The sequence below is a fragment of the Balaenoptera musculus genome, chromosome 9 (assembly GCF_009873245.2).
Source record: "Balaenoptera musculus isolate JJ_BM4_2016_0621 chromosome 9, mBalMus1.pri.v3, whole genome shotgun sequence".
Lineage (NCBI taxonomy): Eukaryota > Metazoa > Chordata > Mammalia > Artiodactyla > Balaenopteridae > Balaenoptera > Balaenoptera musculus.
This window is the reverse complement of record NC_045793.1, coordinates 75,285,094-75,300,150: the sequence shown is the minus strand read 5'-3', so window position 1 is coordinate 75,300,150 and position 15,057 is coordinate 75,285,094. Positions and strand designations below refer to the sequence as shown.

The following is a 15,057-nucleotide window of genomic DNA, read 5'->3' as shown; positions in this document are numbered from 1 at the left end:
AAAAACTATAAGATGAACAAATTCTTAGAAAGATACAAAGTATCAAAGCTGACTCCAGAACAAGACAGAACTCAAAACAAGTAATGATGGTGAATTAGTAGTCGAAAAAATACACACAGGAAAAGCCCAGTGAGCTTCACAGGTTCACAAAACATTTTAAAAATTAATACCAGTTCTTCACAAACTTTCAAAAAATGAAACTGGAGAGAAGACTTCCCAACTCATTCTACAAGGCCAGTAACACCCTTGCCCACCCAAAGGCATTGTAAGAAAACTACAGACCAGTATCTCTCATGAACATGGATGCAAAAATCCTCAACACAATAGTAAAAAAACAAATCCATCAACATATAAAAAGAATTACATAGCATGACCAAGTTGTATTTATCCCATGAATGCAAAAGTACTTTAACATTTAACAATCAATTAATGTAATATACCATATTGACAGAATAAAAAACAAAACTACATGATCATCTCAACAGATGAAGAAAAGCACGTGACACAATCAAAAACCCTTTCAAAAAAAAAAAAAAAAAATAGGGGGCTTCCCTGGTGGTGCAGTGGTTAAGACTTTGCCTGCCAATGCAGGGGACACAGGTTCGGGCCCTGGTCTGGGAGGATCCCACATGCCGCGGAGCAACTAAGCCCGTGAGCCACGACTGCTGAGCCTGCGCGTCTGGAGCCTGTGCTCCGCAGCGGGAGAGGCCGCGACAGTGAGAGGCCTGCGCACCGCGATGAAGAGTGACCCCCGCTCGCCTGAACTAGAGAAAGCCCTCGCACAGAAACGAAGACCCAACACAGCCATAAATAAATAAATAAATAAATTTATTAAAACAAAAACAAAAACAAAACCGTTTCATGTTGGGTGAGTTGGAAGACTCATACTCCCCAATGTCAAAAGTTACCACAAAGCCAAAGTCAACAGGACAGTGTGGTATTGGCATAGAGACAGACAGACAGATCAATGAAACAGAATTGAAGACTCTAGAAATAAACCTATGTGTCTATGATCAACTGATTTTTGACAAGGGTGCCAAAACCATCCAAAGAATGGGGAAGGGACGGTCTTTCAACACATGGTGTTGGATGAACCCTTACCTCACACCAGTTACAAAAATTAACCCCCAAATTGATCAAAGACCTAAATATAAGAACAAAAACTATAAAACTCTTATAAGAAAAGTGGGAATCTTTGTGACCTCAGATTGGGCAATGGATTCTTAGATATGAAACCAAAAGCAGAAGCACCCAAAGAAAAGACTGGACTTCACAATTAAAAACTTTTGTGCTTCAAAGGATGCTATCAAGAAAGTGAAAAGACAACTCAGAGACCGGGAAGAAATATTTCAAATCATAAATCTGATAAGGGACCTGTATCTAGAATATATGAAGAACTATTATAATTCAAAAATAAAAAGACAAATAATCTAATTAAAATAGGCATAAGATCTTAATAGACAATTCTCTAAAGAAGACCCACAGGGACTTCCCTGGTGGCACAGTTGTTAAGAATCCACCTGCCAGTGCAGGGGACACGGGTTCAATCCTTGGTCTGGGAAGATCCACATACTGCAGAGCAACTAAGCCCGTGAGCCACAACTACTGAGCCCGCATGCCACAACTACTGAGCCTGCGCTCTAGAGCCCACGAGCCACAACTACTGAGCCCGCATGCCACAACTACTGAAGCCCACGTGCCTAGACCCTGTGCTCCACAACAAGAGAAGCCACCACAATGAGAAGCCCGTGCACCACAACAAAGAGTAGCCCCCGCTCGCCACAACTAGAGAAAGCCCACGCGCCGCAACTAGAGAAAGCCCGTGAGCAGCAATGAAGACCCAACGCAGCCAAAAATTAATTAATTAATTAATTAATCAAAAAAAAAAAAAGATACACAAATGGCCAACAGTAAGCACACGAAAACATACTTTATATCATTACTCATCAGGGAAATGCAAATCAAAAACAAAAACTTGTATAACAATATTTGTAGCAGCATAATAGCCAACAGGTGGAAAAAATTCCAAATGTCCAACAACTGATGTATGGATAAGTAAAATATTGTATATCCATACAATGGAATATTATTTTGTTCATTAAAAAGAATGAAGAGACAGCAACAGTCAGCTCTACCCACCACCAGAGCCTCCCATCAAGCCTCTTAGATAGCCTCAACCACCAGAGGGCAGACAACAGAAGCAAGAAAAACTACAATCCTGCAGCCTGTGGACCAAAAACCAGAGTTACAGAAAGATAGAGAAGATGAAAAGGCAGAGGGCTATGTACCAGATAAAGGAACAAGAAAAAAACCCCAGAAAAACAACTAAATGAAGTGGAGATAGGCAACCTTCCAGAAAAAGAATTCAGAATAATGATAGTGAAGATGATCCAGGACCTCGGAATAAGAATGGAGGCAAAGATTGAGAAGATGCAAGAAATGATTAACAAAGACCTAGAAGAATTAAAGAACAAACAAACAGAGATGACCAATACAATAACTGAAATGAAAACTACACTAGAAGGAATCAATAGCAGAATAACTGAGGCAGAAGAACGGATAAGTGACCTGGAAGACAGAATGGTGGAATTCACTGCTGCGGAACAGACTAAAGAAAAAAGAATGAAAAGAAATGAAGACAGCCTAAGAGACCTCTGGGACAACATTAAACGCAACAACATTCGCATTATAGGGGTCCCAGAAGGAGAAGAGAGAGAGAAAGGACCAGAGAAAATATTTGAAGAGATTATAGTCGAAAACTTCCCTAACATGGGAAAGGAAATAGCCACCCAAGTCCAGGAAGCGCAGAGAGTCCCATACAGAATAAACCCAAGGAGAAACACGCCGAGACACATAGTAATCAAAGTGGCAAAAATTAAAGACAAAGAAAAATTATTGAAAGCAGCAAGGGAAAAACGACAAATAACATACAAGGGAACTCCCATAAGGTTAACAGCTGATTTCTCAGCAGAAACTCTGCAAGCCAGAAGGGAGTGGCATGATATATTTAAAGTGATGAAAGGGAAGAACCTACAACCAAGATTACTCTACCCGGCAAGGATCTCATTTAGATTTGATGGAGAAATCAAAAGCTTTACAGACAAGCAAAAGCTAAGAGAATTCAGCACCACCAAACCAGCTCTACAACAAATGCTAAAGGAACTTCTCTAAGTGGGAAACACAAGAGAAGAAAAGGACCTACAAAAACAAACCCAAAACAATTAAGAAAATGGTCATAGGAACATACATATCGATAATTACCTTAAACGTGAATGGATTAAATGCCCCAACCAAAAGACATAGACTGGCTGAATGGATACAAAAACAAGACCCATATATATGCTGTCTACAAGAGACCCACTTTAGACCTAGGGACACATACAGACTGAAAGTGAGGGGATGGAAAAAGATATTCCATGCAAATGGAAATCAAAAGAAAGCTGGAGTAGCTATACTCATATCAGATAAAATAGACTTTAAAATAAAGAATGTTACAAGAGACAAGGAAGGACACTACATAATGATCCAGGGATCAATCCATGAAGAAGATATAACAATTAAAAATATATATGCACCCAACATAGGAGCACCTCAATACATAAGGCAACTGCTAACAGCTATAAAAGAGGAAATCGACAGTAACACAATAATAGTGGGGGACTTTAACACTTCACTTACACCAATGGACAGATCATCCAAAATGAAAATAAATAAGGAAACAGAAGCTTTAAATGACACAATAGACCAGATAGATTTAATTGATATATATAGACATTCCATCCAAAAACAGCAGATTACACGTTCTTCTCAAGTGCGCACGGAACATTCTCCAGGATAGATCACATCTTGGGTCACAAATCAAGCCTCAGTAAATTTAAGAAAATTGAAATCATATCAGGCATCTTTTCTGACCACAACGCTATGAGATTAGAAATGAATTACAGGGAAAAAAACGTAAAAAAGACAAACACATGGAGGCTAAACAATACGTTACTAAATAACCAAGATATCACTGAAGAAATCAAACAGGAAATAAAAAAATACCTAGAGACAAATGACAATGAAAACACGATGACCCAAAACCTATGGGATGCAGCAAAAGCGGTTCTAAGAGGGAAGTTTATAGCTATACAAGCCTACCTAAAGAAACAAGAAAAATCTCAAGTAAACAATCTAATCTTACACCTAAAGAAACTAGAGAAAGAAGAACAAACAAAACCCAAAGTTAGCAGAAGGAAAGAAATCATAAAGATCAGAGCGGAAATAAATGAAATAGAAACAAAGAAAACAATAGCAAAGATCAATAAAACTAAAAGTTGGTTCTTTGAGAAGATAAACAAAATTGATAAGCCATTAGCCAGACTCATCAAGAAAAAGAGGGAGAGGACTCAAATCAATAAAATTAGAAATGAAAAAGGAGAAGTTACAACAGACACCGCAGAAATACAAAGCATCCTAGGAGACTACTACAAGCAACTTTATGCCAATAAAATGGACAACCTGGAAGAAATGGACAAATTCTTAGAAAGGTATAACCTCCAAGACTGAACCAGGAAGAAATAGAAAATATGAACAGACCAATCACAAGTAATGAAATTGAAACTATGATTAAAAATCTTCCAACAAACAAAAGTCCAGGACCAGATGGCTTCACAGGTGAATTCTATCAAACATTTAGAGAAGAGCTAACACCCATCCTTCTCAAACTCTTCCAAAAAATTGCAGAGGAAGGAACACTCCCAAACTCATTCTATGAGGCCACCATCACCCTGATACCAAAACCGGACAAAGACACTACAAAAAAAGAAAATTACAGACCAATATCACTGATGAATATAGATGCAAAAATCCTCAACAAAATACTAGCAAACAGAATCCAACAACACATTAAAAGGATCATACACCACGATCAAGTGGGATTTATCCCAGGGATGCAAGGATTCTTCAATATACGCAAATCAATCAATGTGATACACCATATTAACAAATTGAAGAATAAAAACCATATGATCATCTCAATAGATGCAGAAAAAGCTTTTGACAAAATTCAACACCCATTTATGATAAAAACTCTCCAGAAAGTGGGCATAGAGGGAACCTACCTCAACATAATAAAGGCCATATATGACAAACCCACAGCAAACATCATTCTCAATGGTGAAAAACTGAAAGCATTTCCTCTAAGATCAGGAACGAGACAAGGATGTCCACTCTCACCACTATTATTCAACATAGTTCTGGAAGTCCTAGCCACGGCAATCAGAGAAGAAAAAGAAATAAAAGGAATACAAATTGGAAAGGAAGAAGTAAAACTGTCACTGTTTGCGGATGACATGATACTATACATAGAGAATCCTAAAACTGCCACCAGAAAACTGCTAGAGCTAATTAATGAATATGGTAAAGTTGCAGGATACAAAATTAATGCACAGAAATCTCTTGCATTCCTATACACTAATGATGAAAAATCTGAAAGAGAAATTATGGAAACACTCCCATTTACCATTGCAACAAAAAGAATAAAATACCTAGGAATAAACCTACCTAGGGAGACAAAAGACCTGTATGCAGAAAACTATAAGACACTGATGAAAGAAATTAAAGATGATACCAACAGATGGAGAGATATACCATGTTCTTGGATTGGAAGAATCAACATTGTGAAAATGAGTATACTACCCAAAGCAATCTACAGATTCAATGCAATCCCTATCAAATTACCAATGGCATTTTTTACGGAGCTAGAACAAATCATCTTAAAATTTGTATGGAGACACAAAAGACCCCGAATAGCCAAAGCAGTCTTGAGGCAAAAAAATGGAGCTGGAGGAATCAGACTCCCTGACTTCAGACTCTACTACAAAGCTACAGTAATCAAGACAATATGGTACTGGCACAAAAACAGAAACATAGATCAATGGAACAAGATAGAAAGCCCAGAGATTAACCCACGCACCTATGGTCAACTAATCTATGACAAAGGAGGCAAAGATATACAATGGAGAAAAGACAGTCTCTTCTATAAGTGGTGCTGGGAAAACTGGACAGCTACATGTAAAAGAATGAAATTAGAATACTCCCTAACACCATACACAAAAATAAACTCAAAATGGATTAGAGACCTAAATATAAGACTGGACACTATAAAACTCTTAGAGGAAAACATAGGAAGAACACTCTTTGACATAAATCACAGCAAGATCTTTTTTGATCCACCTCCTAGAGTAATGGAAATAAAAACAAAAATAAACAAGTGGGACCTAATGAAACTTCAAAGCTTTTGCACAGCAAAGGAAACCATAAACAAGACAAAAAGACAACCCTCAGAATGGGAGAAAATATTTGCAAACGAATCAACGGACAAAGGATTAATCTCCAAAATATATAAACAGCTCGTTCAGCTCAATATCAAAGAAACAAACACCCCAATCCAAAAATGGGCAGAAGACCTAAATAGACATTTCTCCAAAGAAGACATACAGACGGCCACGAAGCACATGAAAAGATGCTCAACATCACTAATTATTAGAGAAATGCAAATCAAAACTACAATGAGGTATCACCTCACTCCTGTTAGAATGGGCATCATCAGAAAATCTACAAACAACAAATGCTGGAGAGGGTGTGGAGAAAAGGGAACCCTCTTGCACTGTTGGTGGGAATGTAAATTGATACAGCCACTACGGAGAACAATATGGAGGTTCCTTAAAAAACTAAAAATAGAATTACCATATGACCCAGCAATCCCACTACTGGGCATATACCCAGAGAAAACCGTAATTCAAAAAGACACATGCACCCGAATATTCACTGCAGCACTATTTACAATAGCCAGGTCATGGAAGCAACCTAAATGCCCATCAACAGACGAATGGATAAAGAAGATGTGGTACATATATACAATGGAATATTACTCAGCCATAAAAAGGAACGAAATTGAGTCATTTGTTGAGACGTGGATGGATCTAGAGACTGTCATACAGAGTGAAGTAAGTCAGAAAGAGAAAAACAAATATCGTATATTAATGCATGTATGTGGAACCTAGAAAAATGGTCCAGATGAGCCGGTTTGCAGGGCAGAAGTTGTGACACAGATGTAGAGAATGGACATATGGACACCAAGGGGGGAAAACTGCGGTGAGGTGGGGATGGTGGTGTGCTGAATTGGGCGATTGGGATTGACATGTATACACTGATGTGTATAAAATTGATGCCTAATAAGAACCTGCAGTATAAAAAAACAAACAAAACAACTAATACTAAACTTTCATTGGGTTATTTGTATGGAAATATGTTAATATAAATGTTTCAGACATTACATGAAATTTCTAAAAATCTTATATTTGTATTTGTATGGAAATATGTATGGAAATATGTTAATATAAATGTTTCAGACATTACATGAAATTTCTAAAAATCTTATATTTGTATTTGTATGGAAATATGTATGGAAATATGTTAATATAAATGTTTCAGACATTACATGAAATTTCTAAAAATCTTATATTTGTATTTGTATGGAAATATGTATGGAAATATGTTAATATAAATGTTTCAGACATTGCATGAAATTTCTAAAAATCTTATATGTTCTGGTATAATGTTATAAGTAATAATCCTAGTTATTACTTTAAAATGTATATCTCAGAAATAACTAATTTTCTTGTCAACTGCATTATTATGAGCTTTCATCAAATCTTTAAAAAAAAAAAAAAAAGAATGAAGAACTGACACATGCTATAATATGGATCAACTTTGAAAACATGCTAAGTGAATGAAACCAGTCACAAAACCCACATATTTTATGATTCCATTTATATGAATGTCTAGAATAGGCAAATCTATACACAGAAATTAGTTTAGTGGTTGCCTAGAGCTGGGAGGGAAGAGGCAGTGATAGCTAAACAATACAGGATTTGTTTTCAGGGGAACAAAAAAGTTCTAAAATTGACTGTGGTGATGGATGCACAACTCTGTGAATATATTAAAAACCACTGAAATGTACAGTTTAAATGAGTGAATTACATGGTATGTAAGTTTTATATCAATAAAGTTGTTTTAAAATTTTACATAAATAAATGAGGAAAGAAAACCATAAAAGAAAGTAAAAGGTACATGGTAGAGGACCACTGAAATCCCATTCCCAGAAGAGCTCAATCTAATCCCCTTCATAACAATATTGTATCTCAACTCTTGGGCTATAAAGCTAGTGATGTTCTAATGATCGAACTACTCAGCCAATGGCTTGATTTTAACTAATACCCTACCTGCCTTGATTACATGTAATTGTTCATTACATGTTAGCTATTATACTAGTCTCCACTGAGTTGGGTGGCAATAGAGCATTTACCTTCCTTCTCCTTCCCTACAATTAGGACAGGAACAGGCAACTCTTCGAAGCCTCTTGCCAGGCTGCACCTCTTGATCAGAAGCCTGCTGGCCTTGCTGCAAATGCACTTGTGTGAGTTGGTCAGGACTAACAGCACCTATAGTTGCATTAGCAATTCCTCCAACTGCTACGGTTACAGGAGCTATTGTAGCTTGTTGGACTTTCACTCCATCTTGTCCTTGCTGCTGACCTAAAAATGAGAGGGGAAAAGAGTATTACAATGTTTTCTATTCCTAAAAAGGATTTAAAAAATTTCCATATGGACACTTTAAAGCTACCATATTTGTTCTAACAGATTATCTGTGTAAAGTACAAAAGCAAAGGGGTTAATTTAAGTTTTATACTATGCCAATCCTCCTAAAATATAATGTTCTAACCTTAGCAGCTCAGGCTGCCTCTATATCTGGTTGGTGGGACTATACATAAATTTTAATCCTCTTGTGGCTTAATTTCTCCATCTGTAAAATGAAGATTAATAATCCTTGCTACCTTACTACCTCACTGAAGTGCTGTGACGATTCATGAGACATTTTTTGAGATCCTCAGATGAAAGATGTTATATAAATACAAAGCATTATTATGACCATTTCCACAGTAAGCAACATATCTCATTCACTCCATGAAAATACAGGAATAAAAAGTAACTAAACAAAGGATTAAGTATAATGGACATTTCTCATTGCTAAACACTTTAAATTAAGCAAACATCTCTTTACTGATGAGTCTTTTTTTTTATTTTACACATTGAGTTAAGCAGTTTTTTTAAAATGCAAAACCATGTATGATTATTACATACTGTCACTAAAATCACAGAACAGACATTTAGGATATTACTTCATTCACTCATGTTACATAGCTTAGTTTTCACCTCTCAGGTCAGTACACATACCAACTTGGCTATGTTGGCTTAGAGAAAAATATGATAAGCAATATATAATATGACAAAATTTACATGGCTTAAGTTGATCCTGAGTGTACATGAGTATGCCTTATAATTATACTTTCTCTCAACATAGTTCTACTTTCTCAGGTGTGGGAATAGCAAGTATGTGAAGGGGCAGGAAAAAAAACACCAATTTATGAAGGAATGCTCCCACCTCAGAGTTGATGTAAGAATTAAATACGTTAATTTTTACAAACCCCTTACCACCACACAGCGCCTAGCAAAGAATTGTTCATTACATGTTAGCTATTATTATTACTAGTGTCCACTAAGTTGAGTGGCAATACAAGAATAAAATATGGTTGCAGAAACAAACATGTGAGTACTGCATATAAAATGAAAGGGTTTATTTTAAAGCTGCATATGTCGTACTTTAAACATGCGGAGCAACCAAGGAAAGACAATAAAAATTAGCAAGTGAGAAAATAGCACACATTTTCAAAACAAAATTAAACCTTTGACTCTGCCAGCCAAAATCAATCTCACCCTCCTCTGTGTAGTCACAGCAATCTGAAACCTTTGGTAGCACCAATAACTTTAATACAAATAAAATATATGTGGGGCTTCCCTGGTGGTGCAGTGGTTAAGGATCTGCCTGCCAATGCAGGGGACACGGGTTCGAGTCCGGGTCTGGGAAGATCCCACATGCCCCGGAGCAACTAAGCCCGTGTGCCACAACTACTGAGCCTGCCCCCTAGAGCCCATGAGCCACAACTACTGAGCCTGTGTGCCTGGAACCTGTGCTCTGCAACAAGAGAAGCCACCGCAATGAAAAGCCCGCGCACAGCAAGGTAGAGTGGGCCCATGCTCGCCGCAACTAGAGAAGAGCCTGCGTGCAGCAACGAAGACCCAACGCAGCCAAAAATTAATTAAAAAAAAAAAAAATGTGTTCCGTCACTGCTTTAGTAAAGACACATATTTTAGTTCTTCTAGTAAAGTTTAAATTTTCATTCACCTTTGCATTAACAAGGTGTGACAGGTAAAGAAATGAAAAGTAAAGTGAGAAGTTGTGAGTTCACGTCCCATTCAGTGACTGTACATTTGGAGATCCTCACTTTCCTCACCTCTAATAATACTGACCTCCCTAAAATTCCTGGCCCTTATCTACTTTAAAGAGTTGTTTATGAAGATCAAATTGATTTCCTAATGGGTAAAGGCTTTGTAAACTGTAAAGCAATATGTAAAGTATAATTATTATGTCTCAATGCAGCTTTCGGGCACACATAAGTTTTACATACTCGGTAAAACCAGATTCCTTAAGGATGACCTTGGCTAAGCAAACTATTCAAACTACTTATGCATCTAGAAGCACAGTGATACACATACTCCCTATTTACTGGGGGGAAAAAAGCGTTTTTGTAAATGGGAGTTCTATCCAAACCAGCACTAAACACTATACAAAGTCTTTATAGCTTGGTCCCTATGGAGATGTAGGTATTTCAGGTTGGCAAGTATTCTTTATGTCCCCTGAAGTCATGAGATATTTCTGGCCGTAATTTTTCCAGCTACTGTTTATACAACAGTTGGTCATTCCTTTCCGGTTGCAATGATATTTATTTAAGATGCCCTTCATTATGTCAAAGAACTGCTAGAGATCCATGATCACTGGCTGATCATACCATTTCAACAGACTCTCCAAGCCTCCCTACGAACGTTTATTTGTTCAATGCCTAAACAACCTGGGGAGTTATTTCAAGGAATAATACTAAGCAAACCATATCTGAATTTAAATATTTAAGCCTGGGCTTCCCTGGTGGCGCAGTGGTTGAGAATCTGCCTGCCAATGCAGGGGACACGGGTTCGAGCCCTGGTCTGGGAAGATCCCACATGCCGCGGAGCAACTAGGCCCGTGAGCCACAACTACTGAGCCTGTGCGTCTGGAGCCTGTGCTCCGCAACAAGAGAGGCCGCGATAGTGAGAGGCCCGCGCACCGCGATGAAGAGTGGCCCCCTCTCGCCGCAACTAGAGAAAGCCCTCGCACAGAAACGAAGACCCAACGCAGCCAAAAATAAATAAATTAATTAATTAATTAAAAAAAAAAACACTTCTTAAGAAGATGCTTAAAGTAGAAGCATCTTTACTTAAAAAAAAAAAAAAAAAAAAATTTAAGCCTGACAACTCTCTTGACTTCTTAACCTAGATGTCCCAGACAGTTCAACAACAGCTCAATACTACTTTTCTTTCATTTCTACTGTGACCGATCAAGAACAAGCCACCAAACTCCTTACTAAGGCCTCCAAGGCCCTGCTCAAGTTTAACTCCACCCACCTCTCAGACCTCATCTTGTATTAGTCTCTCCCTTGCTCACTCCACTCCTAACAAACTTGCCTTTTTCTCTGGTCCTCAAACAAATCAGGCTCATTCCCTGCTTAGGGCCTTTGCACACACTCTCTAGTCTGGGCGAGGATGCCTTTGCACCCAGATCTTTGCACAGCTGACTCGTTAGTAATAGTCTGATCTCAGTTCAAATCCTCCTCTTTAGAAATGCCATTCCTGACCACATCATCATAGTTCCCCTTAGTCCATTTCTGTATCATCGCCAAGTTTTGTCTTACTTGCCTTAAATTATCTTGTCCTTTCATTTTTTTCTGTCTTCGCCTCACTTCTGAATGTTCAGTGCCATGGTAACAGAGATCCTGCCTGTTATGTTCACTGCTGTATCTCCAGATGTGGAACAGAGCCCAAACAACAGAGCCACTCAATAACATAAGCTTAATAAAGGAAAGTTTAAAAGAAAAACACATTTTAATGCTGTTTTGATCATATCACTTCTGTGCTCAGTAACTTTCATTCATTCCCCATTGACCAAAGTCTGGCATTCAAAGGACTCCACCACAGGGACTTAGCTCCTGGCTCACAGATTTCCTCCTAAAGGCCAAATCCAATGTGCATTTTCTCAGTGCACATAAATAAGACTGCACTGCTGCATGTGACACCATTGACCACTCTGTCCTTAAAACCTGACTGTCGGAGCTAACTCCCTACATTCTCAGAAACTCTTCCTCTCTGTTAGCTTTCCCTATCAGCATTTAAACCTAAACTGACGTCACATTCTTAAAAGATTTACCTATACTGGTTGCTTTTACTCCTCATTTCCCATTCTTTCTTTCTATCTATCTATCTATCGGCTGCGTCGGGTCTTCGTGCTGCGCGTGGGCTTTCTCTAGTTGTGGAGAGCAGGGGCTACTCTTCGTTGCGGTGCTCGGGCTTCTCAGAGTGCTGGCTCAGTAGTTGTGGCGCACGGGCTTAGCTGCTCCGTGGCATGTGGGATCTTTCCCATATCAGGCATCGAACCCGTGTCCCGTGCTTTGGTAGGTGGATTCTTAACCACCGCGTCACCAGGGAAGTCCCTCCCATTCTCTCTTTAAATTACTGAAATTAGGTGTCCAACCCATCATTCTGCTAAAATGATGACAGAACGAACGATTTCTCTGATGGTAAACCCAAACATACTCTTCCCTTTGACCTTATTTCACCTCTGGAGCACCTGAAGCTGCTAATCCCGCCCTCTTCTTGAAATGCTCTCCTTCTTGGGCTTCTCGGTACTACTCACCACTGGTGTTCCTCCCACTTCTCTAGCCACCCCCACATAGTTCCAACTTCTCATTCTAACTTGCTCCTTGGTTTGTTCACACACTTTCATAACTTTTACTACTTTGTGTAAGCTGTATCTCCCAAATCTGTACCTTATGCTCAAACACCTCTCATGAGTGTCAGACTCTTCTTGTCATCTGCCAGGGAACATTTCCACACAGATTTTTCACAGGGAATCTGTCTAGGAATCAGGTTATCCCCCAAAAACGGTACTCCGAGCTACCATTTTCCCTTGCTTGATTACTACAATAGCTTCCTAACTGGTCTCCCCACCACCACTGTCCTCTATAAGTTCATTCTTAACATTGTTTCCAGAAGAATCATAATTGCAGAACTATTATACAATAAGAATATCCTGGGGCTTCCCTGGTGGCTCAGTGGTTAAGAATCCGCCTGCCAGTGCAGGGGACACGGGTTCGAGCCCTGGTCCGGGAAGATCCCACACGCTGTGGAGCAACTAAGCCCGTGCGCCACAACTACTGAGCCTGCACTCTAGAGCCCACATGCCACAACTACTGAGCCCGCGTGCTGCAACTACTGAAGCCCAAGTGCCTAGAGCCTGTGCTCCACAACAAGAGAAGCCACCGCAATGAGAAGCCCATGCACCGCAACAAAGAGTAGCCCCCGCTCACCGCAACTAGAGAAAGCCTGTGTGCAGCAATGAAGACCCAATGCAGCCAAAAATAAATAAATAAATAAAAAATTTAAAAGTGTATATTGGGGAAAAAAAATATTCTGTAATAGTTAAAAAGAATGAAAGAAATCTTTATGCACTAACCTAAATAAACCTCTAAAATATATGGCTGAATGAAACAAAGTTACTGACGTTTACATTATGATATATGCTACAGACATTATATATTTCCTACAATGATCTTCACACCTAACACATAAATTGAAAAAAGTCTGAAAGGATATGTAACAAACTGATTAACAGTGCTTACTTCTAAAACGGGGTCTGAGATTGGAGTGTAGTCAGCAGGAGTGTTAGCCTGCACTTTTTTTTAAACAAGGAAAATGTGTCCATGTATTACTAGCATATTAAAGACTAATTTTAAAAGGAAAAAACCTGCTGGTAATTAACAGACCCAATATGGAACTTTATTATTGCTTTTATCTGCATTTACCTGATTCCTAATAGAATTGAACATGTTCTTCAAATATGTGTTGGCCATCTGAGTACCTTTTCTGAATTGTGTGTTCAAATCCTTTGCCATTTATCTACTATGGCTTAGGTGTTTTCTTTTGTGTAGCTCTATTTATTAAGGACACTTTGTCTTGTTTAAAATATTTTCTATGATGTATAAGCTTTAACCGCATATATTAAAACCAAAGGAACTATGGCTTGGTCAAGCCCTGCAAAGTCAGCTATAAATGACATTTTAAAAACTTTGATGCCTTCACAACATTTAAATACAATGGGAACACAAGGGGAGAAGCAGAAATAATAAAAGATGAAGATACAACCTTATTGTCCATTTCCTTTGACTGTACTGATTTGATCCTCTTAGCATTTCACACCAACCCTTTGAGGGAAGTAGGACAGTTAATATTTTCATTTTATAAATAAGAGAATATAATCCAACTGGTCCTTATTTATTCTTATGGAAAAAAACATGACTTGCAAGATTTGAATGACAGGTAACATTACTGTGTACGTAAAATAGGCCTATACATTTGAAAAATAAAAGAAACCCCAACTATCTATCTGTAAAGAAATTAACCCAACTACCAGTTCACTGAAAATGATCTACTTGATAATAGTGAAGCACAGGTTCAAAATACTATTTTAAGTACATGTTTCGTAATTGTGTTTCTTACACATAGTCTAGGATATAAGGTTATCTACTAGATTTGAACAGGAAAAACAAAAACTGTTGACTTCCATAATATAAAACTTGCTGTGGAGGGCTAGAGGGACTTCTTACTGTTGTGAATAACATTAAAATGATTCTTAAATCAGCCTATTTTGGTTTATTTATTTCCTCTACAGATTTAACTGGGAGTCTGTCTAAACAAAGGCCTCTGAAGGAAAGAATATATGTTTCCTTACTTTGATGCAAATAGTTTTCAATAACTATACTCTGAAATAGGATTTGGTTGCCTTATAATCTAACTTAAAACAGACAAG

General features: G+C 38.1%; 1 protein-coding gene across 3 annotated transcripts in view; it reads right to left on the bottom strand.

The window, feature by feature from the left end:
* The window catches only part of SP4 (Sp4 transcription factor), a 79,651-nt gene that overhangs the window by 32,012 nt on the left and 32,582 nt on the right, over positions 1–15,057 (bottom strand). For 2 of the 3 annotated variants that reach the window (XM_036864101.1, XM_036864102.1), the window contains exon 4: positions 8,351–8,579. The exons of the other annotated variant lie outside the window; for it this stretch is intronic. In XM_036864101.1, coding sequence (XP_036719996.1) covers positions 8,351–8,579 — 229 coding nt within the window. The remainder of the gene's footprint in view (positions 1–8,350; positions 8,580–15,057) is intronic. 3 annotated transcript variants of the gene reach the window in all.